Source organism: Platalea leucorodia (genome assembly GCF_965183815.1).
Source record: "Platalea leucorodia genome assembly, chromosome: 1".
Taxonomy (NCBI): domain Eukaryota; kingdom Metazoa; phylum Chordata; class Aves; order Pelecaniformes; family Threskiornithidae; genus Platalea; species Platalea leucorodia.
Genome location: NC_138823.1, coordinates 144,981,304 through 144,996,721, shown reverse-complemented (window position 1 = coordinate 144,996,721; position 15,418 = coordinate 144,981,304). Strand labels below are relative to the sequence as shown.

At 35.5% G+C, this 15,418-nt stretch overlaps 1 protein-coding gene across 3 annotated transcripts in view; it reads left to right on the top strand.

Moving 5' to 3' along the window:
* Positions 1-15,418, top strand: part of RUNDC3B (RUN domain containing 3B) — a gene marked incomplete at its 5' end in the record, with an annotated part of 55,815 nt that overhangs the window by 12,213 nt on the left and 28,184 nt on the right. For all 3 annotated transcript variants that reach the window (XM_082306322.1, XM_082306321.1, XM_082306320.1), the window contains 5 exons: positions 3,246-3,379; positions 6,446-6,531; positions 10,039-10,128; positions 13,211-13,291; positions 14,732-14,900. In XM_082306322.1, the coding sequence (XP_082162448.1) occupies positions 3,246-3,379; positions 6,446-6,531; positions 10,039-10,128; positions 13,211-13,291; positions 14,732-14,900 (560 nt within the window). The remainder of the gene's footprint in view (positions 1-3,245; positions 3,380-6,445; positions 6,532-10,038; positions 10,129-13,210; positions 13,292-14,731; positions 14,901-15,418) is intronic.

Here is a 15,418-nt window from a genome sequence, read left to right as displayed (position 1 = left end):
TGTGTAGCAGTATTCAGAAATGTGGTGAAATAAGAAATTTTCACAAGATTGTTTTTATTTGCTTTGCAGTTCTGTAGACAAGAATGGAATTAATTTGAACAATGTTTAATATTAAACATGCAGCTTCCATGCCTATCTAACAATTTTGTTTGGCTGACAAAAACAATAACATCTTTCCTGTTGGAATAGCTGTCAGTTTCTGTGTCTTCTGATGACATATAAACTTCATGGCAAAGACCACATACTCTTTGTCCTTTGGATCTCCCAGGAAACTTATTCTTTTCTTAAGAAGTACTTTGACAGAATATGAGTTGTAGACTAAAATTAGCTTTCAAGTTTATTAGGACCCTTTAAAATTTAGATATGATTTTAGAATCATAGAACAGCCCAGGCTGGAAGGTACCTCGAAAGATCATCTGGTCCAACCATTTGTGGAAAAGGTAGCCTAGATGAGATTATCTAGCACTCTATCCAATTGCATCTTGAAAACCTCCAGCGATGGGGACTCTACCACATCCCTAGGGAGGTTGTTCCAGTGAATGATTGTTCTTACTGCAAAAAAAAATTCTTTCTTATGTTGAGATGAAACCTCTCCCAGTGCAACTTGTACCCATTGCCCTTTGTCTTCTCCATGTGGCTCCTTGTAAAGAGAGAGCCTCCATCCTCTTTGTAGCTGCTCTTTAAGTACTGGAATACTATGGTGAGTTCCCCTCTGAGCCTTCTGTTCCCTAGGGAGAAAAGACCTAAAGCCTTCAGTCTTGTCTTATGGGGCAGGTTCTCTAGCCCTTTGAACATCTTTGTGGCCCTCCTTTGGAACCTCTCCAGTCTGCCCTTGTCCTTCTTGAATTGTGGGGACCAGAACTGGACACAGTACTCCAGGCATAGCCTGACAAGTGCTGAGTAGTGGGAGCTATTTCATTCCTCATTCTTGAGAGTTCTCATGGCTGTGTATATTGAGTGCATTGAGGGCCAAATAGGATTTAATAGGCTGAAAGGTTTTAAAATTGTAGGGAATATACAGCTTAATATCTTATTTAGTAGCTCTTAAAATACATCCTCTCTATTCTCAGATAGTCTTTTCCAACATTTTTCTGTGTATAGAATGATTAAGGAAGTTCTTCTTCAGATGGTGTTAATTACTAGAGTGCGGACAAAGTTTAAAGTTGTAGGGAGAAAATAGTGAAATACAGAAGTCCTTGATTCACAAAAAGTCCTGAGTCGGCTGTGAGGTTCAAGTGGAGGCAATTCCTACTGAAGTCTGAAACCCATCATGCCCCCTCGCAGATCTGGCTGTGAGATAAGAGCCCACTGTTATGTCAGAGTATACTGTAATTATGGCCAGCTTGCTTTGTTGATTAGTGTAAGCCAAGTAAGCGCTGTGTGCTGGTATGTATTTCTGTTATAAAGGTATTTTTGTTTTTAAATGACGTGTTTTTCAGGTGTTCATTGGTAAAGGGAATTGCTTTGAATTAGTGACTTCAGAAAACTATAGAGTGAAACTATCCATGTTTTGCAGAATATATTCTGTCCTTAAGATAGTTTGAAAAAGCCACAAAAGTTCTTGTATGATATACTTGCCTTTATTAGTTGGCACTGGAATTGGTGACACAAAGTCATCTTCACACTTAAGCTGCATTTAATTTTGCGGGTATAATTCCCAGGGCAGAAATGTTTCTGATATGGTAAAGAATATGAAAAATATCTGTAGCTTTTCATGTTGTTAAAATGCCATTGAATTCTTGTTGCTGTCTGCTACACTCGGCATTTCACCAAAAACTGTGAGTTCGTAAGAGTGCTTTACCTCATGGAAATTCTTTTATTTTAGTCCTTAGAGTTGAGAAGATCTGGATCTACAGTAACTGAAGCAACTTGGGATTTTGTTTTTTCTTTGACGTGCCGAGTAGTATATGTTAATTCTTACTGCTTTTTTTTTTTTAATAAGTCTTTCATCAAGCTTTGAATTTAATAAATAAATCCATGTAGCGAAGTAAGCAGATAGTCCACAAAGTCAAGTTACATGCATCCTCTAGGGGAAAAAAACGCACCACTTGAATTTCTTAAGATCATAGGGGGCAGATCCTCGACACTACTCTGGCTATGCTTGGAGCTAAGATAAGTCGTGCTAGATAAAAATATCCTTGTCATCATATTTTGGCATTTATTTTCAGTATATACGATTGACAATATCAATCTAATATATTCTTTCTTGAAATCTGAGCTTTCTAGCAGCAAAAGAATTAGGGGGTCTTTCTGATAAATTAGTAAAACCTCAGAAGTACAACTTGACTTAAAATAAAATTCGCTTAACAATAAGATCTCATTTTATATGGAGGAAAGGTTTTGCACGTATGTAATAATGGCAGTCACCAGAGGGCAATGTTCATCTTACTTTTTACATACCTGTTAGCAGTTGTATGCTGTTCAGTCTGAAAAATGAGGCTGGACTGTTGCGTCTGTGATGAAATTTATTTTGTGTGGAGCAGTTGCAAGTAGTATGTAATTTTGCCTTTCGGTTTCTAACTGCAATACATTCCAAGCTGGAAAAAAATACGAAGGATTTTTGGTTAAAGCTCCAGAAGAGGTATTGATTTGCTCAATTAATTTTGGTCAACTTCCCAAGGAATGTTCTGGGTGTACTCAAAATAAATTGTGACTGTAAAACTTTTCTTGATCATGCATCAATTTCTCCATCAAAAAAAAAAAAAGTGAAAACACATTTTGAAATGTTCCAATCTGCTCCTAAAATAAAGCTAACACTACCACAGCAAACAGTTGTCTTATATATAAAAATTATTTTCTTTTAAAGAACAAAACTGTCTTTACTTGACTGTATTAGTGAAACACATGGTACTGCCTAAAACTAACAGAAATACTTCTTGCATCATATTTTAAAGTCACAACAGTGTGTGCTCTATTGTGACTTAAGAGTCCCTTGAAGAACTCGGGTGTTATTATAGCATACTAACAAGGAAAAAAACAACAAAATACACATGTACATACATTTTGTATGTACACAAAAGCCCCAAATTTCTCTTTGTGCATTGTTTTCAAGCCAGGGTGAACTGCATAATACAAGTTTTTTTTTTTACACCCGTGAGCCAGTTTTCAGTAGGAATTTCTGGACTTGCTAGTATAAAATCCTGTCAGTGCAGGCAACCTGTAGGGAAGTATTTTAATTATGTTTATCTCCAATAAGCAGAGAGGGAGGTTCATAAATCTTTACATATCTTGTATTTTGATTTAAGGTCAGATCACCTGGTTCGGCTATGAAAGTCCTCGTAGTTTCTGGGACTACATTCGAGTAGCTTGCCGAAAAGTCTCTCACAATTGCATCTGCAGTATTGAGAACATGGAGAATGTCGGTTCTTCTAGAGCTAAGGTAGGGAAGAGAAAGGTCAAATTGACTTTCTTATTACGTTGTTCTGTATAAAATATAGCTGACATTTCTGTACCCAGAAGAAAAACACATTACTAAGCTTGCCCCACAAAATTTTTTATTGTTTGAAATAATTATTTTTATATGTACCTAGTAAATATTTACTTTTTAAAAAAACCCCACTTTTAAATCTGAATGTGTTTCCTTTTAAATTTGTTATTCAGTAGAATAAATCTCAAATTCTCTATTCCGTGAGCATGTTGTATTATAAAATGATTGCCTTCACATTTTTGAACTTACATAATTTTTTGGAAATGCAGTATGTTGAGGGAAATGAAGTTCATGTGGGCATGCCTAACAAATATTATTTTAAAATTATAGAAATTTGATATTTTTTTCCCCTATCCTAAGTATCATTTTGTTTTGTATATAATTTATGCACTAATGGACAAGGTGTGATTAGCTCTTGAGTTTGTTGGCGTGATTGTGCAGGAAGCCTTTAACAGATTTATTTGCTAGTAAAGATCCATTGTTTTAAAGGATCTATATAGAAATGACATCACAACTCCTGATTGTAGGTATGATGGAAACATTAAGGAAGTAAAAATTTAATGTGTTGTTGTGCATATGAACTGAATAAGAATAAGCTTTAAACTGACCTGTCATTAAATCTTAATAGCGTGAGACAATATAGACCAACACCTTAAGAAAAATACTGTTGGATAGAGATTATAAGTTCTTTTCAATAGCTTGTAATGCTTTTCAATAGCTTGTATTTATGTGTAAAGCATATTGATAACTGAGAACCTTCTGACATGAAAGTATAAGAAGTATAAAAGGATGCACAAATTAATATTCTTATTTCTTTTTATTCCAAAATGAACTGGAATCAGTTGTTTGAACAAGTATCCAAACTGTGTTCCATGGCTATTTTAAAAATCCCAGTGTTCCAGATTTTTATTGTACTCTGGATTACTCACAGTTGGTGTCATTGGTGAGGTGGGAATATTTAGTTTGTTATATACAAAAACTTTGTAGGTTTTTTTTCAGGGGCATGACTGTGGTTAATACAATTTAAATTACAGGTATTTACACTACCACAATTTTCTTCAATAAAAGATGATGTTTAGATCAAGCAGTACCATGAATCTAGTAGATCTTTGAGCAGCCATTCTGATGATCTGTAGTATTGCGGAACAGCTTATTTGCTATGTCTACTGTTGCTCCTTTCCTCTTTTGTATAGACTCATTTTTAAATAAACGAGTTTATTTAAACATATCTGTAATTTGCATGAAAGCTTTGAAACACTTGAGATTCTGTGGCAAAAAGCTATTGACTGGTTTTCCTATCCAGAATATTACATGCTCCTCCTAGCACTCAATGTACTGGAGTAGTAGACTGATAATTTAAGTCATGCAGCTTTTCTTCTTGCTTATGTTGAGATCTGAAAATTCAGATAATTTGGAGAACTTATTTCCAAATACTTTCTGAAGAGACTCATGTTCTAGAATCTGATGATTATATTGCTTATATTTGAGATGTATTTTAAAGGTGTTTCTGAATTCCAATATTTGAATAGATATGGATATTTAAATTCAGTAGATAATACGATGCAAAGCTATTTTCTGAAATACTCTTATAAATAAATGTAAATTTTCTTTTACTCTGTGGAAAACTCCATGCTAAATAGTAAACAAAAAAGCTAATTTGTGCAGCAAGTGTGGAGAGTGGTGTTGAATTTTTAAAGGTGTATGTGGGAGTATTTTGGCTGTCCGTATCTGAAAAGGTTGGAGGCATGTTGACACAAACACCGATGGTATGCATCAGTTTTACTGGTGGTCCAAAGGGGTGTCTGCTTCAGCCTGGAAGCTGTTAGTAAGGGTTTGCCAGTGCTAGCTAGCCCTGCTTTCACTGGAGCTGCATAGGCTTTAGTCGTTAGCTAAGCAGCAGCATCAGGGTTTGACTGTTGCACTCATGTTCTAAATAACTGCAACATAAAGGCAGCTATCCAGATACACATGCTTTTCATTTTAGTGCACTCTATGTTAAAGTTCTTGCTATGTTGGTGGTATTTATGAAAGTTAATTTTTTTGTTATTTAGCATCTGCCTATCTTACTATAAATTTAGTTTGATCTAGGTCTATATAAATTAAAACTAGGATTATAACCTACTACAAGTGGTTTTGGTAGAATGTCTGTAGTGATATTCAGCTAGATGTCAATTATCACCAAATATATTAAGCAGAAAGAGGTCTTACTATTTTTACAAGTATTTGTAAGTTTATATGGGTTACAAGAAGTGTTCCTGGTGTTCTCAAAATGACAATCATAACTATGGCAGCCATTTGAAGTGTCTCTTTATTGTAAACTACATCCTGTGCACTAGACCTGTAAACATAGTGCAACACATTCCTAAAGGTTATTTTTGAAGCTATTGCTGTTGTTTATAGAACTGTTTGAAGTTTTGCTTTTGGACTCCAAGTTTTAGGCTTCTTAGATTTGATTTCATTCCTGTAAATTATCTGCACCTTCTATAATGATGTCCTTACTGAGGGGAAAAAATAATTTATGCAAATTACATAATAAAAATATGTCACTGAGAATTTTTTTTAATTTATCCCACAAATATTTGAATGAACGCAGAGAATTAGTTTTTACTTAAATCACCTTGAGGGTAGGTTACTGCTTCTTTACATTGGAACTGATTAGATGCTTCCAATACCATTGTCTTTAAAATGAAAAGCTTGCTGCCCTGATCTGCTACCACTTATATACTCCAGCCTTTTGAAAATCTCATGTGTATAATTAAAGAAAAATAATTTTTTTCTTTTTTTTCCCCTTCAAATTTTGGAGAACTTTATTTCACAATAAAGTTTATTTGTAAGAATGCCTTTTCTATTTTCATTATTACTGTAATGAAGTACATCTTAGCAACAATTTCTGTTTAGTGTTAATTTTGTTAATCAGTTCATTTCACCCAGGTAAATCAGCTGTGTTCATTTTCAGATGTAAAATTAAGTGTTTCATTCTGTAATACTTAAATATTTGATATCTGTTTCTTCTTGCAGGGTCGAGCCTGGATCAGAGTAGCACTTATGGAAAAGCATTTGTCTGAATATATTTCAACAGCTCTGAAAGACTTCAAAACAACCAGGTCTCTAAGACTTTTATTTTTGCAATATTTTAGCAAATGTTGCTTAAGTGAGGAACTTAGGTTTGAAAGTGAATGTTCTACTTGATTTGTATAGGAAAGGAGGTCACTAGTAAAAGAGCTGTAACCTGGTAAAAGACATCTGGAGTTGGTATCAATTGGATTTTAGCATGCGTAAAACTGCAAAATTGAAAATCCCTTTGTGATTTAAAAAATGTGCAAATAAGTCTGGAATTCTTGAAAGGTCAAAAGAGAAGAAAACCTCTATAAAGAAGGAACTAGTTCTGAAATTGTAGCATGATAAGGATAGAAGATGTAATGTTCCTTTCAAAATTAGGTATGGTTGACAGAAAACCCTAGAGTCTCAGTAAAAAAATAATTTTCATAGGAACTTTTCTTGAAGAAGAAAGGAAGAGAATTCCAGGAAACTTTTGAGAAATATAGAAGAGGAGAATTAGTGATCAGGCATAGCTAGGACTCTTGATGTAATATGAAAAATGTGTAACAGATTTTTGTTGTACCTTCTAATGGTAAAAGCTGTTATGGACAAGAATATGCTTTGTGATAAAAAATACTCTGGCTGTTTTGGACTGGTTCTAGATAATGTGATTTTTATATGATGCTTTATCCTGTGACAAGTGTGTCTTGTAGATTTATGATGAAGTCATCTAAACATCAGTGAGTCTGTATCATGTTGTGGTGTTTTATGTTGGACTCTAAAAGTTTTAGACATACTGAATGGACTATCTAAACAATAAGAATTTTCTCTGTAAGGACTTCTGTTCATTTAGAATATTATTTCTGTTTGTAATACTATTTGTCCACAGATCTCCATATATTTTGCCAATATTAAGGTGACTTTGAAACACAACTAGGTAAATATCCCATTTTATTGAAGTTTCCAGACCTGTCATCTTTATTTTACCCAGATTTGCTTGCATTTACAGTAGACAAGAAGCTCATAAAACAAAGATTTCTGGAAAAGATTTACTCATGTTGCCTCAAACTGAAAAGTCACTTGGGTTTTTGAGGGGGAGATGAGGAGGAAGAGGAGGGTCACAAAGAATGTAGTTAAGTAGTACATTCTTTGTCCCTGTTTGGTAGTGCAGTTTGTTTGCAAGTGGATAACAGTAGTAGTATTTTATTAGCAGTTTCAAAGTCGTTTATTTAAACATGTTAATGTTTCATATATTTGAATGTTCTTTCAGTGGTATAGCTTTTGGAAACAACTTCTCTTGCATTCCAAACATAGTAAGTGCAAAGTTTCGTTTGAAGTAATATTTTAAACACATCTAATGGAAATAAAAGTTACAGTTTCAGATCTTGGTAGTGTGGATTTCAAATCCACTAGCAATAATGGACACGCTTTCTTTTCCCGTGTGGGATTTTGGATACCTAATAAGTGGTCTGATTTTTTTGGTGATGCTTTGCACCATTTATTTAGCATTTTAAATTCCATATTGTGCTATATGTATCTTTAATAATTACTTATATAAACTATGAATATCATATGTTACACGTGTCTGTAGAATATGTGATTCATCTATCATACTGCTAGCTCTTTTTAAACCTCGCTGTTGTGTTTGGGTGCCCAATCTTAAGGCTAATCCTTTAATGAAGTAGCACATTATTAGTGCTGGATCTGCATATTACACTTGGAAGGGGGTTGGATTAAGCATGGGCACAAAATTATTCTTCTAACAAATTGGTCAACACAGACTCTTAAGTTAAAGTAGACTGTTCTGTTGTGAGATGTCAACCGTATAACACTGAAAGAAGATTTGTGAGTTTTCCAAGGGGACTGCTGTTTGGCTGGGTTACTGTAGCTGGTTTAAGAAACATTGCCACTGTCAGACTAACATCTGCATCTCACTGTTACAAGTATGCCCTGTCTTTTTTGTGTGGTTACTTCCTAGGCACCGTTTTACAAGATAAACTCAACACAGTAGAGATTTTTACCTGGCAGTGATTTTACAAATGCCAGTGAAATGGTTCGTAATCAGCTTGTGCTGGGAGCATTGCTGTTAGTTCACAGATAAGAGTAACTGTACTGAATCAGACTGTAAACTCCATCTAGCTCAGTATCCTGTCTCAACCAGTGGCCAGTTTAGCCTCCTGGTGCCCTTCCTGAAGCCAGAGGGTAGAGAGCTGAGTCTGTGCATCATAGCCTCAGTGCCAGGACTATAATCTCTGTCTTCCCAGAGGAAGTCTTCCAGATTTCTTGCTTCCACTGAGAACATCCAAGGTCTTGGACAACTCATTTCCTTACAGCAAATGGATGTCTGTTATGAAACTGCAAAAGTAGGACTTCTGACAGTGTGCATTATAACACAGTTCGGTCTTTGGAGCTGTGCCCCAAAATGTGCCTTTTCTGGATGTTCGCCATGCAGCCAACTTGAGCTCTCACTGAGCCATCCCAGTGCTTTCATGCAGTTCTTAAAACAGATGGAGCTTTTGGTAGGGCAGTGTTGCTAGTATTTGTCTGAAAGATAGGTTGCATTCAGTAACCTGGCACCTTCTTGCAACCATACGTTGATAGAATGTATAGGTGGACCTTTCTGCCTCTGCTGCCAAGATTCCTTTAACACAGAATTTAAAGTTGTGTGCTACTTTGCTGAACAGGCCAAATGCCTTTTTTACAAGGCCATGCATGGCAATGGCGGGTCCTATTCCCCTGCCCCGTGCCTGGGACGTTTCTGTCTGGAAGTAGCTTCTGTGGTAGCTGAGAGGAGAAAGTTGGAATAAATGGGAGAGAATGGGGAGGTGGTGAGGGAATACAGATTTTAAAATTGTTGCTTTATTGGTCACTTTCTCAAGCAGCCTTCATAAGTCTGCATATAGCAGGGTATGTGAAGTGTATTTTGACATCAAGCTGTGGAATTTTAAAACCTTGGCCAGTAGGTGTTTTACAATAAAAAATGGTTTTAAGAAAACACTCCTTCTTCAAATAATGAAAATTTTAAATCTCAGAATAACTGGATGCAGCATACATCTTCCTAGCATGCAGTATTTTAAGAAAAAGTATGCTACCTGGAAAACAGCTGATTTGTGAAAATATTTTTTTAAAACTAATCAAGTACTAAGAAAGAAGAGTGAATGTTGAACTTAAAAGAGCCTGCAAGTAAAATTGTGAGAGGACTTTTTTTTTCATATGATGGAATAATTATTTTTTTTAATGTACGTGACACAAATTCTTCCTTTGAGCAGTAAAGTATAACATATCTTCATCATTTTCTCTGCATTTTGTCCATCCTTTTCTACTATTTCTTAGGGCTAACAATATAAATTCTTCTTGCTTCTGTCTAAATTTTTATGTGCTCTAAGGTTGTGGTGTTTTGTGCTGTGCAGTCTATTGGTTTGCTTTATTTGAAATGAAACATGAATGCCCCTGGCATTCACATGAGTTGTTTTTATTTAAACTGGATTTCTCCAGTTTTCTGTTTAACTATGAAAAACACTATTATTGGAGAGAAAATGGTATTAACTGAACTAATTTCTTTTTTATTGAAGGAGATTTTATGAGGATGGAGCAATTGTTCTTGGTGAAGAAGCAAATATGCTTGCCGGTATGCTATTGGGACTCAATGCAATTGATTTCAGGTATTATATTTGCATGCTTCATAACAAAATGCTCAGGGAAAGCACTTATAAATCAATGTATTATTGAAAACATTGTTAGATTCCCTTGATAGTTTGAGAGACAAAACTTAGGTGGGGGGGAAGGAGGAGGAGGGAGAGAGAGAGATCTGGAATGGCTCTTCTAGATAAAAACAAAGTTATACTGTAGTTTATATAGCTGCATGATTACATGGCCTTTCTTTCAGGTATCAAAAATCCTGAAAGCAATCAGAAGTGTAATTGCAGAAGGTATATCAAACCTATTAAGTGATACTTACAGACAATTGAATCTTTTAAAGCTATTTTTAAACTGTAAGAAAATCTGTGATTAAGTACATGGTTATGCCCTGGTACTCAATGACAGCATTATAACTGCACATGTAGAAGGTGTAGGTATCTTTCAATTTAGCATTTCTAGATTTTAAAAGCTTAACCTACAAATGACCATTTAATGTTCATTTTTGTTATAGTTAGCTGCAGCTGAACTGCAAAATATCATCAGATTACATTAATTTACCTTTGCAATCTCTAGCTAGACTTTTGTGTGCTTTGTTATACGATTAATTCTGTGTTTTGGGGTAATGAAGGTGCAAGCACACCCTAGATAATATAAAAAACATCAGCAAGTATGAAGACTAGAGTGCCTATGAAAAGAACAAACCTGGCTGGTGCAAGGCCCTGTTAATATGCCTGGTTGGGCCCACTTAGCCTCATCTCATATAGAGCCACTGTGGAAGGGTTTTGTAATACAACATAGGGAAAAGGAGAGTGATAATGCTTTTCTCCAGTCTCCTGGCAGTACACTGTTAATATTTACCCTGCAGCGGCGTTAATGCTTGTCATAAAGCAGTTTAGGAGATAAACTGGCAGAAAACAGCACGTAGTTTCACTGGGTGCACTGAGTGATTGTTGCCAAAAGGCCTTTGGAGATTTACTCCTGCTTATGTACTCTTATACCAGTTTTGAGGCTTGTTGGACCCTTCTCTGAGCCAGCTTAACTTGTTAAAGAGTGAAAAAACATACCCAGTAAGAAGACAGGATAGTTCTTTTGTTGTTAGCTAGTTTGGTTCATGTAAGCATCCTATTAGTGGCAGAGATGATGGGGACCATAAGGCTTAGAGAAGAGAAGGAATACAAAGGATTGAGTAATATCTTCCCTTTCTGGTGGCAGTGAGCATTTAGTTCAGCTGCGTGTGGAACTGCAACTGGATGCTAAAGGGGAAAAAAACCTAAAAATTCATGTCTTGATGACTGAACTACCTCATCATGGAGTCAGATAAGTGCCAGTACCACTGTAAGGAGGGGAAAGGGAATGTCTGGTTGAGTTTTAAAAACAAAACAGACAAACAAAAAAACCCCAAAACAAAACAAAACAAAAAACAAAAAGAAACAAAACAAAACAAAACAACGGGGAGGGAGAGGTTGAAAACACAGGATACCTTCTTTTGCCAGCATTTAGTCATTAGATTGGCTTAACTGCATCCTCAACATATGTTCTGGGGGAACGGAAGTGTGCCACAGGATGATAGGAGAGCTAGCCTTGTGTACAGCAAATTCAAATCTTACCAGATTTTATTAGTTTAAGCTTTACGCTATGTGAAACTAAACGGCTTCTGCATTAGCTCTATACCTGGAAGGACTATAGCTGTACATGAATAAGAAGCATAGCAAGAGTAGGTCTGCAGTATGTAAATCCGCCCATAAATAATCATCTGACTGTGTTTGTCTTGCATGATCCTCAGCTATATATACTACTGGTATGAGAGCTTAGTTGTATGAGCGCGCTTATGCTTCCTTTGTCTTCTGATTTCTAATGCAAGCATATTTACAGGTATCTGTTAATAGTATTCAGAGTAATGATTGGTTTTCATTGGAGACACTTAAGTTTTTGCCAATGCAGCTTTTAAGAGCCTAGAAATTTCCTGGGCAAAATAGGAACATAGTGCTACAGGACCATTTCTATTGTGCCGCATGTAATTCATAGTATTGTGGTTTGAATGGCTGGGAAGCTGTAGCCATTCTTTGCATGTTATATTTGAGATATATTTTTTTCAGTTCAAACAGTCTCTTATAAATGTTAACTGGCTTATCTATGTGGAACTGTAAATAAGACTTTGGGGTGGAGATGGGGAATCCAGGTGAGAACAGAATCTAAATATTTTTCCCCCCTCACAGCAATGTGGAATTATGTATCTACTTAAAATAATTGTGTTTTTGCAGGGTGCTTTTTGTTGTTTTCTTTGCTTTGCTTTTCTTAGGGGAAAAAACCCCTTCAGATGTACTTCCCGAATACCACTTAAGTGACTGCATTGTCAAAAATGGCACTTTGCAATTAAGTTAGCAAAAGCTGTGTCTTACTAGAATCAGGTTTTTGATGACAGAGATAGGAGGAGGAATATGAGCCTTGTGGAGGCATAATTAATTTTGTCACTTCTGTGATAATTAAACATGATTCAAATACAATCTTTTATATCCAGTAGAAAAAGAATACAGTGCAGATGAGAGCTTCATAAAGCTACAGCCATTTAAGAGCATTTTCTGAAAGTTAGTTTCATTAGTGTTCCTCATCTTCCTGCAGCCCAACACCAGAAGGTATCTGAAAGGAGAAAGACTCTGAAATATTTTTCAGAACTGATTTTTGACTTAAAGTTAGTAAGATAGTTGAATAAGCACTCAGCAAACACTTAATTGAGGTTAAATACTGAAGATTCCAAGCTCATCTACAGCTCTTCTGTTTCTCTTGCTTCAGCTAACTTTCCTTTTCCTGTTATTCCCTTGCAATCCATTTGTATTTTCAGAATAAAAGTGAATATTTAAAAATTAGAGTTGATACCACTTACCCTCATCTATTCCTTGATTATGTTGGGGTTTTCATTATCCTGTCATATCCTCAGTGACTCTTATTTAATATTAAACAGTCTAGTAGGATTTCAGTGTTAAATACTCTAGGCCTTTCTTATTACCAAAAATTAAGAAAAATCAAATTTCACATTGGTAAGATTCAACTGTCACTGTCATTTAATTTTCTTGTTATAATCTTATCATTGTTTCTCTGTTGTATCAGTTTTTGTCTGAAGGGTGAGGGATTGGATGGAAGCTTTCCAGCTGTCATAGATTATACACCATACTTGAAGTTCACCCAAAGGTACTTTTAATCTTTACACTACTTTTTAAATTTTATTTCATTGGCAAAATTTTACTTCATATTGGGCCTCTTACTTTTCGTTTCACATTCAAAATAGTATCCATATATAAATACAAACCTCTGCACTCAGCTACCTTGCTCTTTCAGACTGGTGGAGTTATTACATGACTCATCAGAATGAGTCATGCTAACTTTTTTTACTTGGATTAGAATCACAGTTCAGCAGGAAACAAATTTTTTATTTCCTTTGAAGATCACCAGACAGAGTTGTCCTTTCTCTTCGGCCTTTTTTGTGTAGCTGTAAACTTAAAAGTAGTTATTTTGTAAATAAAAATTATATATGCCCTGGTAAAAGATAAGATATGACACATAAGCAGTATGCAGTATGAGCAGTTACCACATAATAGAAAATCATGACCAGTTGCATATATAATCTCGCTTTCCAGCTACATTTTGCTCCTCCAATCAGCTATATGAGTAATAATAAAAAGAAGGATTGCTATCTGACAGATCAGATAGCAATTTGGCATCTCCAAAAAGCATGGAAATTAATGGGATGTGTTGTATTGTTAGGTTTGCCAAAATGAAGAAAGCAGTTGGGAGTTAGGAGTAGTCTTGAAGATGTACAACTGAACATGAAACACCCTAGTTATTCTCTTGAAGTTCTCATTAGCTTACATGTTAATGACAAATTGCATGATTCAGTTAAAGCAGAATTTGCATCACAGCAGGATCATGGAGTCACAGGAATCACTACTTAAAAAACTAGTAAATGCTGTTAACGTAGTGGAAAGCACAGTTGTAAGGGAACATTTCAAACAGGTATTGGGATAAATTAAAATTCTTCTCTTCGAGATAGATGTTTGAATTCTCTGGCATACATTAATTCCGGATGATACGGAGATATTTTAACAATGAATCTGCATACTATGTAGGGAGATACTTATGTTCTGTGAAATAACAGGCATGTGGTCTTTGCTATAACCATAACTATACATTCTCATTTAAATTTATCATGATTTCACATAACGACAATCACTTTTTAATTTTTCTGCATTTTTAGAAACAAATATAATATATTTTCAGATACTACTCTTTGCCCTGAATTTGTGAAGGAAAGATTAAGTCACCACTTCTTTAGATAGCATATTGTAATGCATTGGCCCCTTGTATTCCAGGAGAGTATCCCATGTACAGTTGTCCCACTTGCCTAAGACAACTTGACTAAGATCACAAGGAAATCTTTGCCCATTCTTTAGGTGGCTATACAAATAAAAGCTTGAAACATAAGTTGTATTTGATGATCTATCCCAACCTTTTGATTCTTTTTGGTTTACAGAGCTTTAGATATCTTTAAGAACTGTGGTGCTTTAATTTCAAGGGGAATTTGCATTTTAACAAACACAGCTCTTCACTTGGCTAATAAATATGATCCTTCAGTTCTGACAGCATCAGCAGTGATGAAGAAGAGCTAAGAACACTGGGCAGTAGTGGCAGTGAAGGCAGCACTCCAGAGAACGTTGGTCCTCCTTTCATCACGGATGAAAACAGTTGGTACAACAAATGCAAAAGGGTAGAACAGAAGTACCGGCTTGCATTGGAACAGAAGGTAAAAGATTAGTTTTGTGGGGGAGTGATGGAGCCAAAGCTCATCACTGGTGACATATCCATTTACGTAAAGGCAGAAAAATATATTAAATATTATTTAGCTTCATGTAAATGGTCTTAAATTTTACAATCCTCAGTGTATCTAAGTATCTTTGCTCATTAATTTGAGGGAAAAGAGGTTTGGGGAGAGGGGAAAGAAAATAATAATTCGGAGATCAGATTTCACAAGCTAATGTAGAAGCTTTGGCTCCTTTTTCTAATCTCGGAGTTACAGGCAGCGTATCTCTGAAGCTGTTAGGTTGTGAGCTTGAAGTGAACACGACTGTCCGCATGATTTTCCTCTTCCTTAGAGGCCATAGAATTTTATTGATGTAGGCAGGCTGCCAGTTGAAGGCTTTTATAATTATAGTGATGTTAAAGTTTTAACATTTAGCCTTACAGTAAACAAAAGTGATCAGCAAAGTAATCCATCTAGGAATAAAAAGCAGAACTATCTTCTCAGTGATAGAGATGGGTTTT